This window comes from Cariama cristata, unplaced genomic scaffold, assembly GCF_000690535.1.
Source record: "Cariama cristata isolate BGI_N322 unplaced genomic scaffold, ASM69053v1 scaffold2114, whole genome shotgun sequence".
Lineage (NCBI taxonomy): Eukaryota > Metazoa > Chordata > Aves > Cariamiformes > Cariamidae > Cariama > Cariama cristata.
Window position 1 is genome coordinate 23,944 of NW_009612183.1, and position 12,454 is coordinate 36,397.

The 12,454-nt window shown below is 38.8% G+C and overlaps 1 protein-coding gene across 1 annotated transcript in view; it reads left to right on the plus strand.

The window, feature by feature from the left end:
- RCBTB2 (regulator of chromosome condensation (RCC1) and BTB (POZ) domain containing protein 2) overlaps nt 1-10,625 on the plus strand; it is a 29,247-nt gene extending 18,622 nt beyond the window's left edge. The window contains exons 10-13 of the mRNA XM_009698505.1: nt 1,916-2,042; nt 5,955-6,091; nt 6,693-6,823; nt 10,450-10,625. Of these exons, the coding sequence (XP_009696807.1) occupies nt 1,916-2,042; nt 5,955-6,091; nt 6,693-6,823; nt 10,450-10,590 (536 nt within the window). The 3' untranslated portion in view covers nt 10,591-10,625. The remainder of the gene's footprint in view (nt 1-1,915; nt 2,043-5,954; nt 6,092-6,692; nt 6,824-10,449) is intronic.
- The last annotated feature ends 1,829 nt before the right edge of the window (nt 10,626-12,454 follow it).

Sequence of the window (12,454 nt, forward strand, 5' to 3'; positions counted from 1 at the left end):
TGGTCTGAGCAGGGTTCCTTGTGATTACACAGGATAAAAGATGCTAGCTATCAGACCCTTATGTCTTCTGGATTCCTTTTAGTTAGGTGACTCTGTTGTGGTTTTGGATGTGCCTTTTTGCACGCTCTAGGAGCTAAGCGTGACTAGTCTCTTCATCCTGTCCCACCTTGGCGAATCATCAGGACTGACTCACTGTTATTTGTCTCGTTATTTAAATGCAGTCAGAATCATCTGGCAGCTGTGTCCTAGGATGTTAACGTCTGCTGAACTAGGTGCCATGGACATCTGCCATGCTTACAGCCCTTCTCCGTCTGTTGTGTTCTGGTGCTTCCACACCCAGGCATTCCCATTCGTTCCCCGTTTGTGGCAGTTCTAACGTTTCTATTGCAATTCTTAGCGCTGACTGTGCCTTGTCAGTGTGAACTGCCTCTTCTTTTCCTTCCTCTGGTTCCCCCTTCACTGCAGTAACAAATAAAAGCAGCCATTTTCCCTCTAAGCATTTCATAACTGAACCCCACTATATTCAGTTTACCTCTGCTGGCTGTAGAAGTCATCTGGCGATGTGTATTGGTGGACATCTGAATTGCCAGTTAACTTTGAAGAAGAGCTTCAGCTTTGCATTGGTTGTTAAAATTATTAGTTACTTGGATAGCAGAGGTCTGAATAAGTAAACCACATTAGACCAAATAAGAATGAAAAAGTATTTTACAGTATCAGTATTTCAGAAGGATTTTTTATTATCGTTACATTGGATTTCTCCTGCTGCCCAATCCTTTTACTTGTAATCCAATCCACTTTGATAATAACTGCCCTAATTGGGTATACCCAAACATAAATGAAGTCCTCTAAATGAAATGCAAAATAATTGTGCTAAACAAAGTATAACAGTATCAAACTGCGTGTGTTAAGTTTTTTCTAGAGCTTGTGGTGAAGGTCTTCCCATTTCCAGCAGAATACTATTCTTATTTCTAGCTTGGTAGGCTACAGGACCTAGCATTTGTGTAACTTTCTGTAGAGAACAGCTTATTACTGACCCACAAAATTTGTATGAACCAAAAATGTATATTTATATGGTAAGAAGACAAAATGTTTTCTGGGTTAAGAAGGAGGTTTGAGGATTTATTTTTTTAGTAGTATTAAAGAAGATAGTTCTTTGAGGCTACTGTAATATGATGGATATTTGAAAACAGTTCAGGAGACAAAAATTTTTATGCAGACAATGGGTGACTTTTCAAAGCTGTCTGGTAACTTTATAATGCAAGTGTCGCATGCACAGTCACATATGCATACATGTGACACAAACAGGAATATGCAGACATTTGCACAGAGGGCTTCTAACGCCATAAGCCTGGGGAAAACACTTTTTGCATGGACTTGTAACTGTTGGTATTTAACTTTAGGAACAATGCACTGGGCAGTTTAACTGCAACCAATATGTTGTTTATACAGTAACTTTATTTCTGCTGTAAGATAGTATCTCCTCAGGGGAGTACTTTAGAAAATCTTACTGTGACTTTTTATTGACCTTTTGGGTATCTTAGCATAACTAACACTTTTCATTTAGAATAATTTACCCAGTAATGACTGCTATCAGATGCAGCATGAAACTTCTGAGACTGTGTTAATTTTTTTTTCCTGACCTTATCTATATAAGTTAGAGGAGTGGGACTTTTTTTTTTTTTTTTAATAGGGTATTTGTTTGGAGTAGGAACCTAGTAAGGATTGAAGAAAGCTGCTCTTTATTTGCTTTTCTGGGGATTCATACTGAACACATAGTCTGCTGGGGTTTTTTTGCTAGCCTTAAAGAGATGTCATATTTATTAAGAGTGTTAACATCCTGGGTATCTATCAGCAATTATCATGAGAGATATTTGTATTACTTACTACTTACTATTAATTGCCCTTTTTATTCTAGAGCCTGATGACCATCTAACAGTAGCCCAGTCACTGAAGAAGGAATTTGACAACCCTGAAACTGCAGACCTGAAGTTTCTAGTGGATGGAAAATACATTCATGTTCATAAAGTTCTTCTCAAAATTAGGTAAGGCACAAACTGCATAGTTTATATAAACTAAACTGTATAGTGTATAGTGTAGTCCACTGTGCCGAGTAATTAAGGGCATGGAGTGATAGGACAAGGAACAGTGACTTTAAACTGGAAGAAGAAAGATTTAGATTAGATATGAGGAAGAAATTCTTCGCTGTGAGGGTGGTGAGGCACTGGCACAGATTGCCCAGAGAAGCTGTGGATGCCCCATCCCTGGACGTGTTGAATGCCAGGTTGGATGGGGCTTTGAGCAACCTGATCTGGTGGAAGGTGTCCCTGCCCAGGGCAGGGGGTTTGGAACTAGATGACCTTTAAAGTCTCTTCTAACCCAAACCATTCTATGATTACTGCTCAACATTCTTAACTTATTTTTACAAACTCCCTTTTCCCTCAGCCGTGGGATTCACTTGCTGTTCTTCACTGTCACTCTCTTTTCCTCATTTTCTCGCTGCTTGGAATTACCAAACATGCTGCTTACTACCAGCATTTCCATCACTTCTCTGCATCTGACGTGTATCCTCCTTCGTGCTCCCTAAACAGCCTTGACTCTCATGTCTAATAACGTTTTTCTGCTGAGGAAAAGGCTCACTTCTTTCTGCTGCCTTCCCAGTAGTTTGAATCAGTTTTTCCTCCTTTATCCACTTGGCTTCCTCCACTGGGATGATTTGAGTATTTTGCGTTTATTCTTGCCTTTGTTTCCTTCCACAAGACCCTTCACTTGTTTCAGCAATTTCTGTAGCTGCTCTTCAGATTGTCTTTTTTTTCTCCTTTTTTTGTCAGATTTCTTATCCTACTTGTTTTAAACCTTATCAGTGAATTTGAATTTTAAGCTGGCTTCTCTTTTTGTTTTTACAACTTTTTGCAAGTTAACACCACTTTACAGGGAGATTTGACATACACAGATCTACAGAGTATTCATGTTGTTATTAACATGCAGAGATTAGTTTGTTATTGCTAACGCAGTTTCTACTAGGATATGCTAGAGACTTTGCTTTAGATCTCTTCTGTCTTGCTAACTGCTTCTGCTCCATCCTCCTTGTTGTTACCATAGTTTTTTCTCTTTGCTATTTTCTTTCTCAAAATGCTTGGCTATCTCATCCTGCTTATCACCACTTTCATCTTCCTACTTTTGCTCCTGAGTCCCATTAGTGATTACTTCTATATTACTGCATAAAATTAAAGTTCTTCGTTAATTCTTGCCTACCATTTTTTTGGTCTTTTCTGCTCTCCTCTTACTACTCCAATTATCTGTATTACTATTTTCTTCCCTTTACTGGTTTTATTGCTTGTACATTACACTTGTGCCTATAGTCCACCCTCTTTGTTTGGAATGTCCTTCCTTCATCAGATGCCACTTCAAATCTTGTGTATCCCCAAAATGTTTCTGAGGTTCTTTTTCCTGAAAATCAGACTGTATGTAACTTTTCCTTATTCCTTTTTTCTTGCTCTACTTTTCTCAGATTATCTGGCATTCTGGGAAGGAAATATGTCTAATTCTAAAATGGATTTAAATGAATGGAATTATCAAAATAATATGCAGGAATAATAAAGTGTCAGGCACAGTCTGTAGAATTAGTTTGGGTTTAAGCCTTATAGTCTCATGATGCAACTGGATCAGTGGATAACGTATTTAAAATGGTATTTTGCAGCATTCAGTCTGTTCCAGAGCATTGTCATGAATACAGTGCTGGTAAAAGTTCCTTTTCATTATCCAGTCATTTCTTGACTAATTATGAAGACTTTTTTTTCCATCTTACTCTATGCCTGCTGTTGAACTAGATTATATTGTTGGTGGTTTATTAGCTTGCGATGGTGGTGAAAAGGCAGGGCAATGCCTGGCTCAGTGGGAGGCTGGCCAAGCAATATACTGCCTGCAGAAACAGATACATATGAGTATGTGGGTGGCATTTGTCTGCTCTGCATTTAGCCAGCCAAAATTAGGTGTCTGGTTGACCTCTACTGAGAGGGGGGGAGAGGCACTCCAAAGGGTCAGTCACTCTAAGGTACTTTCATAGAATCATAGAACTGGTAAGGTTGGAGAGGACCTTTAAGATCATTGAGTCCAACCGTAAACCTAGCACTGCCAAGTCCACCACTAAGCCATGTCCCTAAGCACCACATCTACACATCTTTTAAATACCTCCAGGGATGGTGGCTCCACCACTTCCCTGGGCAGCCTCTTCCAATGCTTGACAACCGTTTTGGTGAAGAAATTCTTCCTAATATCCAATCTAAACCTCCCCTGGTGCAACATGAGGCCATTTCCTCTTGTCCTATCGCTTGTTACTTGGGAGAAGAGATCGGCCCTCACCTGGCTACAACCTCCTTTCAGGGAGTTGTAGAGAGTGATCAGGTCTCCCCTCAGCCTCCTCTTCTCCAGGCTAAACAACCCCAGCTCCCTCAGCCGCTCCCCATCAGACTTGTGCTCCAGACCCTTCACCACCTTCGTTGCCCTTCTCTGGACTCACTCCAGCACCTCAAGGTCTTTCTTGTAGCGAGGGGCCCAGAACTGGACACAAGATTCAAGGTGCGGCCTCACCAGTGCCAGCCTTTGCAGACTGAAGGATAAGTACCAACTGATTTTTATTTATTTACTTATTTATTTTTAAGGGAGCAATGTGCACCACCTTCTCTCTGACTTTCTACTTTTGTGTGGTGCCATTGGGGCAACAGATCATTCCCAAGGTCTGTTCCACAGCTGGATGGATAGCAGGGTCACCGCTGCTTCACATGAGGCTCTGGGAAACAAAGCAATGGTTTGGTCTGCCTCTTCCAGTGCCAGAATGTGGTAAAAGATGTGGCAGAAACTAATAATGGCTTTTTAATTATTCATGAATGTGACTTGAGGTTTATTTATTTTATTAAAAAATAAAATAATAAGAAAAAAAGACTTTAAATAGCCAGTAAAATCAAATGTGAAGAAGTTACATTAAGTGATAAAATAAATAATTATTTTTTGTTTAAGTTATGCTGTCTTTACAATGTAGACTTGTCCCAGAGACATTAAAAGGAAACCAACCTACCTTCTACATGAAAGTTTTAGTATAAGAAAAGTAAATTCTGATGTGGGAGAGTTAGAAATTAAGCAGGGTAATGTAAGAGTCCGGTTAAATTGGGGCTGTTACAGGAAAAGTTATCTGAGGTGATGATGTTCATATATATCAGCAAAAATTTTGAAAACAATTCAAATGTTACAGGATGTTTTTTAGGGAGCAGTAAGTTACAGTGAGTTGTAAGTTACTGTGAACTGTAAGTTGCAGAGTACAGCTGTCAAAGGCAATGCTTTTTCCTTGCTTGCATATTGTCCGTCACAAAAGTATTCAGACTTAGAAGAACAAGGTGATGAATGATCTGGGTGAGAGTGTCTTCACTTTAAATATTTTAATCTTCGAGTATAATGATTAAATCTAATGCTAAATTGTGTATGGACTCTGACACCGCAATAAATGTTATCTAAAATATTAATAATTTCCCTCCTCACTAGATCATGTTGGAGAAAGCAGGCTGAAATGTGAGAATTGTCTAAATCAATTGTAAACGTTATCTGTTACGAGCCAGGTAATAAAATTCATAGTTAACGTATAACATATTTAAGAAAATGACATCAAAAACACATAGACCATCCTTAAAGACATTCTAAATAGAAATGGAGCCTGCTATAAAATATTAATCACAGAAATAAAGGAAACTTCTGAATTTTATTTATAAGGCTTATAAGCCTTATAAGCCTTATAGGGCTTAAAGAAACTAACATGTTCTAACCAAGAAATCATGTAGCTAGGGTTTATGGTTGTATATTTAGTCTGTTATGACTGATTTATTTTTTTTTTTTTTACCACTTCTTGCTGCAGCTCATCTTTCAAGCTTAACTCTTTACAGTATGCAATCCTTGTTCATGTTTTGTAGGTGTGAACATTTTCGTTCTATACTGAATAATGATGATGAAATTATAGAAATGAGTGAATTTTCTTATCCTGTTTACCGAGCCTTCCTGGAATACCTGTATACAGACAACATTAGGCTCCCTCCTGAAGATGCAATAGGTATTTGCCATAAATGGAAAGAACTCTAGGTTACTGTTTCTGAAAAGTTCGATTTCTGTGTCATAACAGGGTGAGGAAAGCAGGGCTTGTTAATTTTAGTTTTATTAGCACTTAAATCTTGAGTTTGGCAGGTGTCAGGAAGAAGGGATGCAGTAGCAGGAGACATGGCCAAGGAGAATGAGTGGTGGGGATGCAATAAGATCAAAGATGCAAAATGTTCAGAAAGAACTGATTGTTTCTTTTATTAAGAACTTTTTTTTTCCTTAAAAAGCCACTAATGCCATCCTAAAACTCTTTTATTTGAGTAGCTGTGGCAATTTGATCATGAGTGAAAAGGGAGCTGTAAGAATGTAAGTCACTAATTGATGCCTAGAATGAGATACAATAAAGTGAACAAGAAGACAGTAACACTTGTATAGTAATAAAAAGCTCCCTTTTTGATATGTCTTTTGAGGACCTTTAAAAATGCACACATCATCTAGGGAAAAACCAGAACAAGTCTTTGATTAATTCAGCCTAAAACAATAGGGTAATTGATTAATTTGAAAATAAATCAATATGCTTTGCACCAGGATAGTTAAAGCTGTATGAATTTTTACAGGACTGCTAGATTTGGCAACACTGTATAGAGAAAACAGATTGAAAAAGCTTTGCCAGCAAACGATCAAACAAGGCATTTGTGAAGAGAATGCCATTGCTCTTCTTTCTGCTGCTGTCAAATATGAAGCTCAGGTAAGGAGAACGCCTTTTCAGGAAAGCAGTTGTTTTCTGAGAAATGAAACTGTTTAATGTAAACATAACTGCATTTAAATTATGAGGCATGATTACTGCAATTTCCCTTTCTGGCTTCCCAGACATCTGTTTTCCCCTTTTTAAGCTATAAAAAAATGCAGCTGCTATTGTTTTCTTCCTGGCCTTTTGGCTTGCACCTGTGAGTCAGGAGTCTTAATCTGCTTCCTGCCTTGTCATCTGGCACAGCACGGCATGCAAATTTCTCACTGCCATTTACTTCTGCACCTTTGGATTTTGCATTGCCTGTTCACTTCCTGAGTTGTCCACCTGATCATTTTGTCTGCTGGTGTCTGGTACAGTCATTCTGGTAACGCCTGTTCCAGGCAGTGGGAGAATTTACCTGTAAAGTCCCTTCCTATTTACACTTGTACTTATATAAAAAAAAATAAATCCACTTTTGCCCTGTTGTTTACAAGGAATCGTGGTGACATACAACAAATTAGCTATTGTTATTCCTCTCCCCATATCCTGTCATCTGGTCTGCCCTTGGCTCTGGAATGTCTCACAAGCACTAGACCTGTTATCAGCAGTACTGCAAGCGCTTTTTTTTGTAAACAGACAAATACTTTCAAAGATGTTTTCCTTTTCTCAACTTCTTACTGCTATGCTGATTGTGGAAATAATGATGTGGTGGGTTTTGTTATTCAAGAAGTCCGCATATGTATTTTAGACTTAGTGCCCATTGTTATAACTGAGCGTCTTAGTTGAGAAGTCCTCATCTTTCTGTTCAAGATTTCTCCTGCTTTACAAGAATAAAATTAATATAGCCAGACAGAAGATTACCTGTTAGAAGAGCCTAAATATGTAACTGTTAACAATGTTTTCTAAAAATACTGGGTTTTTTGCTTTTGCCTGGCAGTGAAATGTAGGATGAAGTTTTAAAGGAGAGGCTTGAAGTGTAATACACTGGATTGATAAACAGTTTCAGGTACAGGAAGCAAGTAGGAAGAAGGGACTGAAACAAAAACTGAGTTAAAAACGTTGCAGTAGTCTGTGCTGTGTGGAGGCAGTGTGCTACATGAGATGAATTTGCGTAGGACTTGCAAAGAGGAGGCCGGAAGTCAGCGAGTTCTGTAAAGAGGGGATAACATCAGATTAGGAGATAATAAGATTATCAGCTGCCGGTTACAAGGCAGTTGTAACCAAGGTATCAGTAAGAGAAGGCATGAACAGCCGAGGCAAAGTGGAATTGTCTTTTCAATGTGTTGTGGTGGTAGAAGCCCAGCATACCGGGGAAGGATGGATGGGAAGGGAGGACCCAGTGATTTGATTCTTCTAACATCAGAAGCTTTCATTAAAAGTTTACTCTGGAGGTTCTCCTCTTAGAAGCTTTTCAGCAGTTTTGAACATCTTCAAAGGAGGAGTACCTTTAGTTGACCTATGTCAGGTAAAGTAGTTAAAGAGTAGCTAAAGATATACTTAGGTGTGCTGTGAAGTAGTAAAACTAGCCTGGACGAAGTACTAGAGTTTATCATGGCTGAAACACAATAAAAGGGATTGGCAAGATGACTAAATACATGTTATCCTCCTCTTCCTTCTATGATTCAGAGTTTTATTCTGTATGCCTAGTTCTTTCAGAACATGCAGTATTTTAACACGATCATCAGATGATGAATTGGTTCACCTGCCCCGGGTGCAGCACGTGCCAAACTCAGGAGTGGTTTGTTGCCCTCCTCCCTACATCCCCAGCTCAGAGAGGGATATACTAGAACCGCTTCAGAGAATGCAGCAAAGACTTCTTTATCAAAGATATGGGAGAGTCCCTGTCTAAGGAATCATGAAGTAAGCCAGGATCTTTTAGCATCCTACATTAATATAGCAAAAATTGGTTCAGGAACCATGTGTGCTCTGTCAGCACTTCAGTAGAAAACTGTCCAAAGAAGGATTATGAAAGAGGCCTAATATTTTGGAAGTTTGAAAAGATAGAATTAATTCAATGTTTTGTCATTAAATGTGAATACTGAAAGTGAAAGATTATAGTGCTTTGTCATCTGCCATTAACATGTCAAATTAACTGAAGACTGACTTAGCTACTGTATGCATCTGCTAGGATTAAAAATGCTTGAAAATATTTTGTCCTATCCTCAGAAAATATGAAGAGTTGCTGCTACAAGATATTTTAAAGCATATTTCTAATATACACTGTAGCAAATTTTAGATTAATCATCTTCTATATAACAGAATTAAAAGCCAGTATTTCTTGAAACTGCAAAATTAGTGACCAAGATTCTGTGATATCTATGGTCCTCTTCATAGACGAGTACCAGAAAAGGCAGCTGCTGTTCATTTTACTTAGTGTAGAAGTTTGCACATTGACTGTAAAGCAACCCAGGTTCTGGCAGTAGCATTTCAGAGGTCTGCAGAAACTTAAGCTGTCAGTGTCTTTGATCTTCCACATTTTTTACTACTTCTACGTTTTTTTATTTCTTCTTCTATTCTTATTCCTTTTCTTGCTTTTCCAGTCCTTTTTGATGAGAGATACAATTCACTTCTGTGCATTGTTGCTACCCTATTTTTTCCTAAAGGATATTTTGTGCTGCTTGGCCTCTGTTAAAGCTTTAGTCACATCTTGACAGGAGCAATAGACTTGAAACATTCAATCTAAGGAAAAGGTTTCAAAAGGAAATGCATAGGTATTCTGCCACATTTCTTTCTACTATTAATCCCTGGCTGCAATGTTTGTGTAATTAACATAGAATAAAACTGGCATGGATTAAGAGACCTCTTTTTGCTGTAACCCTTGAAGAGTTTATAGATCATGGAGCATATGGGCAATTTAGGCTTGCCTTGCTGCTGGCTCCATCTCTCCTTGCTGCAGAAGGTAATTCATTTTCCTTCAACAGCAAGTTGTTGCATAGGAATGAGATAAAGGGAATTGACGTAGTGCATGGAAAGAAGGATTACCACTGCTATGAGGAGTTTGAATGGGCAAAATTGGCTGTGTGAAATCATGGTTGTATGGATTCATGGCTTGTACCTGTCCTGTGCTGAATATCTGAACATCCTGTTACAGCAAGACCAGGACAAGACAGACCCATTTTTGCTGTCTAGGAATCCCAGTTCCTAGATAGGGGGACACAATTCCTAGGTTTGCCATGAAAGACGCATGTATGCTAACATCCACTTTGTGTTCAGCGAGCATCACTGAATGTTACATCATATTTTGCTTTTATTTTCAGTAAGACTAGGGTATTTTCTGTTTTTCACAGGACCACTACTGAGTTCAGTGCAGGGAGGAAAAGAAAGGAGTTACTGATGCTTTAGTAGTTGTAGGTGGGGAAAGTTGATGGTTTCACTTACTAATAACTTTTCTAATGAGCTCAGTAAATGTGATGGAGTTCTGGAGTTGATTTAGGTGGCTACTCCTGTTTTCTCAGAGGGAGTTTATTGAATAGTTTATATGAACAAATTTCATCCTATCATTTGTGATCTAATCAAACTGATCAGAAAAGGGATTGGTAATGTGAACAATCTGGTATCTTCCGTGCTCATTAAATGACAGTTTTGAAAAATAATAATTTTGCTATCAGTCATTCATAGTACAAATTACCTCAATTTGTTCCTAGGACTTGGAAGAATTTTGCTTCAGATTTTGCATAAACCATTTAACTGTTGTTACGCAAACTCAAGGCTTTGCAGAAATGGACCACGACCTCCTGAAAAACTTCATTAGCAAAGCAAGCAGAGTGGGAGCGTTCCGAAATTGAGGTCTGACTACCACCAAGCTGAAGAGTGCATCCTCTTCCCTTCTGGAAATACTTCTCCTTTGGAGAACTTACCCATGGTCAGAATGTGCAAAGGTTTGGAAAGAAAGACTCAGTGTCCAACAGCTTAGGCAATGTGTAAAAGCCCACTAACATACAGGTTTCGTAAAGATGGCTGCAGCATAGATGTATGGTGAGAGTTCGTTGCCAACAGTCAGAATTTAACGACAAAAATCTAATGCACTAACTATCACTTAAAGTCAAGCAAACTAAGCTATCGTTATCGTGTCTGCCTGTTTTGAGGGTTTTTTTTCTTTTTTTAAACCAACCTGCATTTGGATTTTATGGGACAGTGACCTGTTTGCTGCTAAACTTTTCATAGTATACTTGTATCACCAAACTAAGTTAGTATGCCATAGTGGGCTGCTTTGTGCCTGGTTTATCATCTGGTGAAGATACAAACTTGTTTTTCTGAACATAGGATAAAGTAATAAATTCTTTAGGACAAGAGGCTTTCTGATTGGTAGGAGGATACGTCTCACTTGGTGTTTATTTGGAGTGTAAATACGTAAGCCATGAAAAGCTTCAGCTGGATATTACAGTTTTGAGTTCCTGGCATTTATGTCCATTGTTGCGGAAAGAATGAAAAAAATCTTCCTTTCCATTACACCAAGCACACTCCCTGGCACCCAATGGGCCAGAAAGTATTCACAGTATTGGTCTGGATTTGAATTATTGTGCTGTTTTGGTACTCAGAAAACTAACTGGTTGCTTGTTACCAAGAAAAAGAAACCCAAACAAAACGTCAAGGAAAGGGAAGTTCCACTTGAGGTTTGTTTATTCCTGTCTTACTATCTATGCCCAGATCGATCATTTTAAGAAAAATGGACAAAAAAAATAGTTTTGAAGTGATAAAATGGCTCTAACAATTATATCATGAGTGAAACTCACTTTTTTACATGGTAATAAGGACACCTTGTCCAAATACATTGTTTCAGGTTCTCCTTTGGTCAGGGCTGCCAGGTGACCGTACCACTTACCTTACCTGCCCGTCTTTGGTGAGAGGAGTTGCCCTCTGGACATGCCTCTCTCATCACTGACCATCAAGGGGACCAGATGGCTAAGGTAGAGTAGAGGCTTAATTTCTAACTGACTAAAGTGAGTTAAGATGAAACCCTACCCCGTGTTGCACAGAGGGAGGTTTTCCCAGTTACAGAAGATGCTGAGCTCATGAAGCATTTACTTGAATTTTCTAACAGGCAACTGTGAATTAACCCTGAGAAATCATCTCTTAAAATTTTGACTGGGTGAAGTGGCTTTAAGTGCCTTTTGTAGTGTTTTACAAATGGAGAAGGCGAGAAGCTAGATGACTAGGCTAATATAACTAATATAATTCGTCATGCAACCTTCCTTCAGATCCTTGCTGGGCTACAGAATCCTTTGATGCCTTTTTCTAATCCTCAAAATGTGGTTTCCAAGAACCTAATTCCCTTAAATGATCACAGCCTCACTTCCTCATTTCTAAAGCAGAAATAACTGTTCTTTATTATATTGGAGGATCATTTCTCAAACAACCCTGTTCCTTGAGGAGGAGGAAAAGAAGAAGCACATCCTCAAAGAAGAAATTGAGAAGTAGTAGTGAGTAGTGCCTCTCTTCACATCGGTCCCTGTGGAAGGGTGGAAGGGTGAGGCATGCAGACGGCAGAATTTACTTAGGAAGAGGGCCACAAGCAAATTATTTTGGAAAATGCCGTGGTAAAAAATTACTTGTGTTTGAGACATTCACCTCAGACTCTCACCAGAAATATATTGGATCATCTACTGCTAACAAGTGTGTTCTGCCACCCCCTCAGTGATTAGTACAACT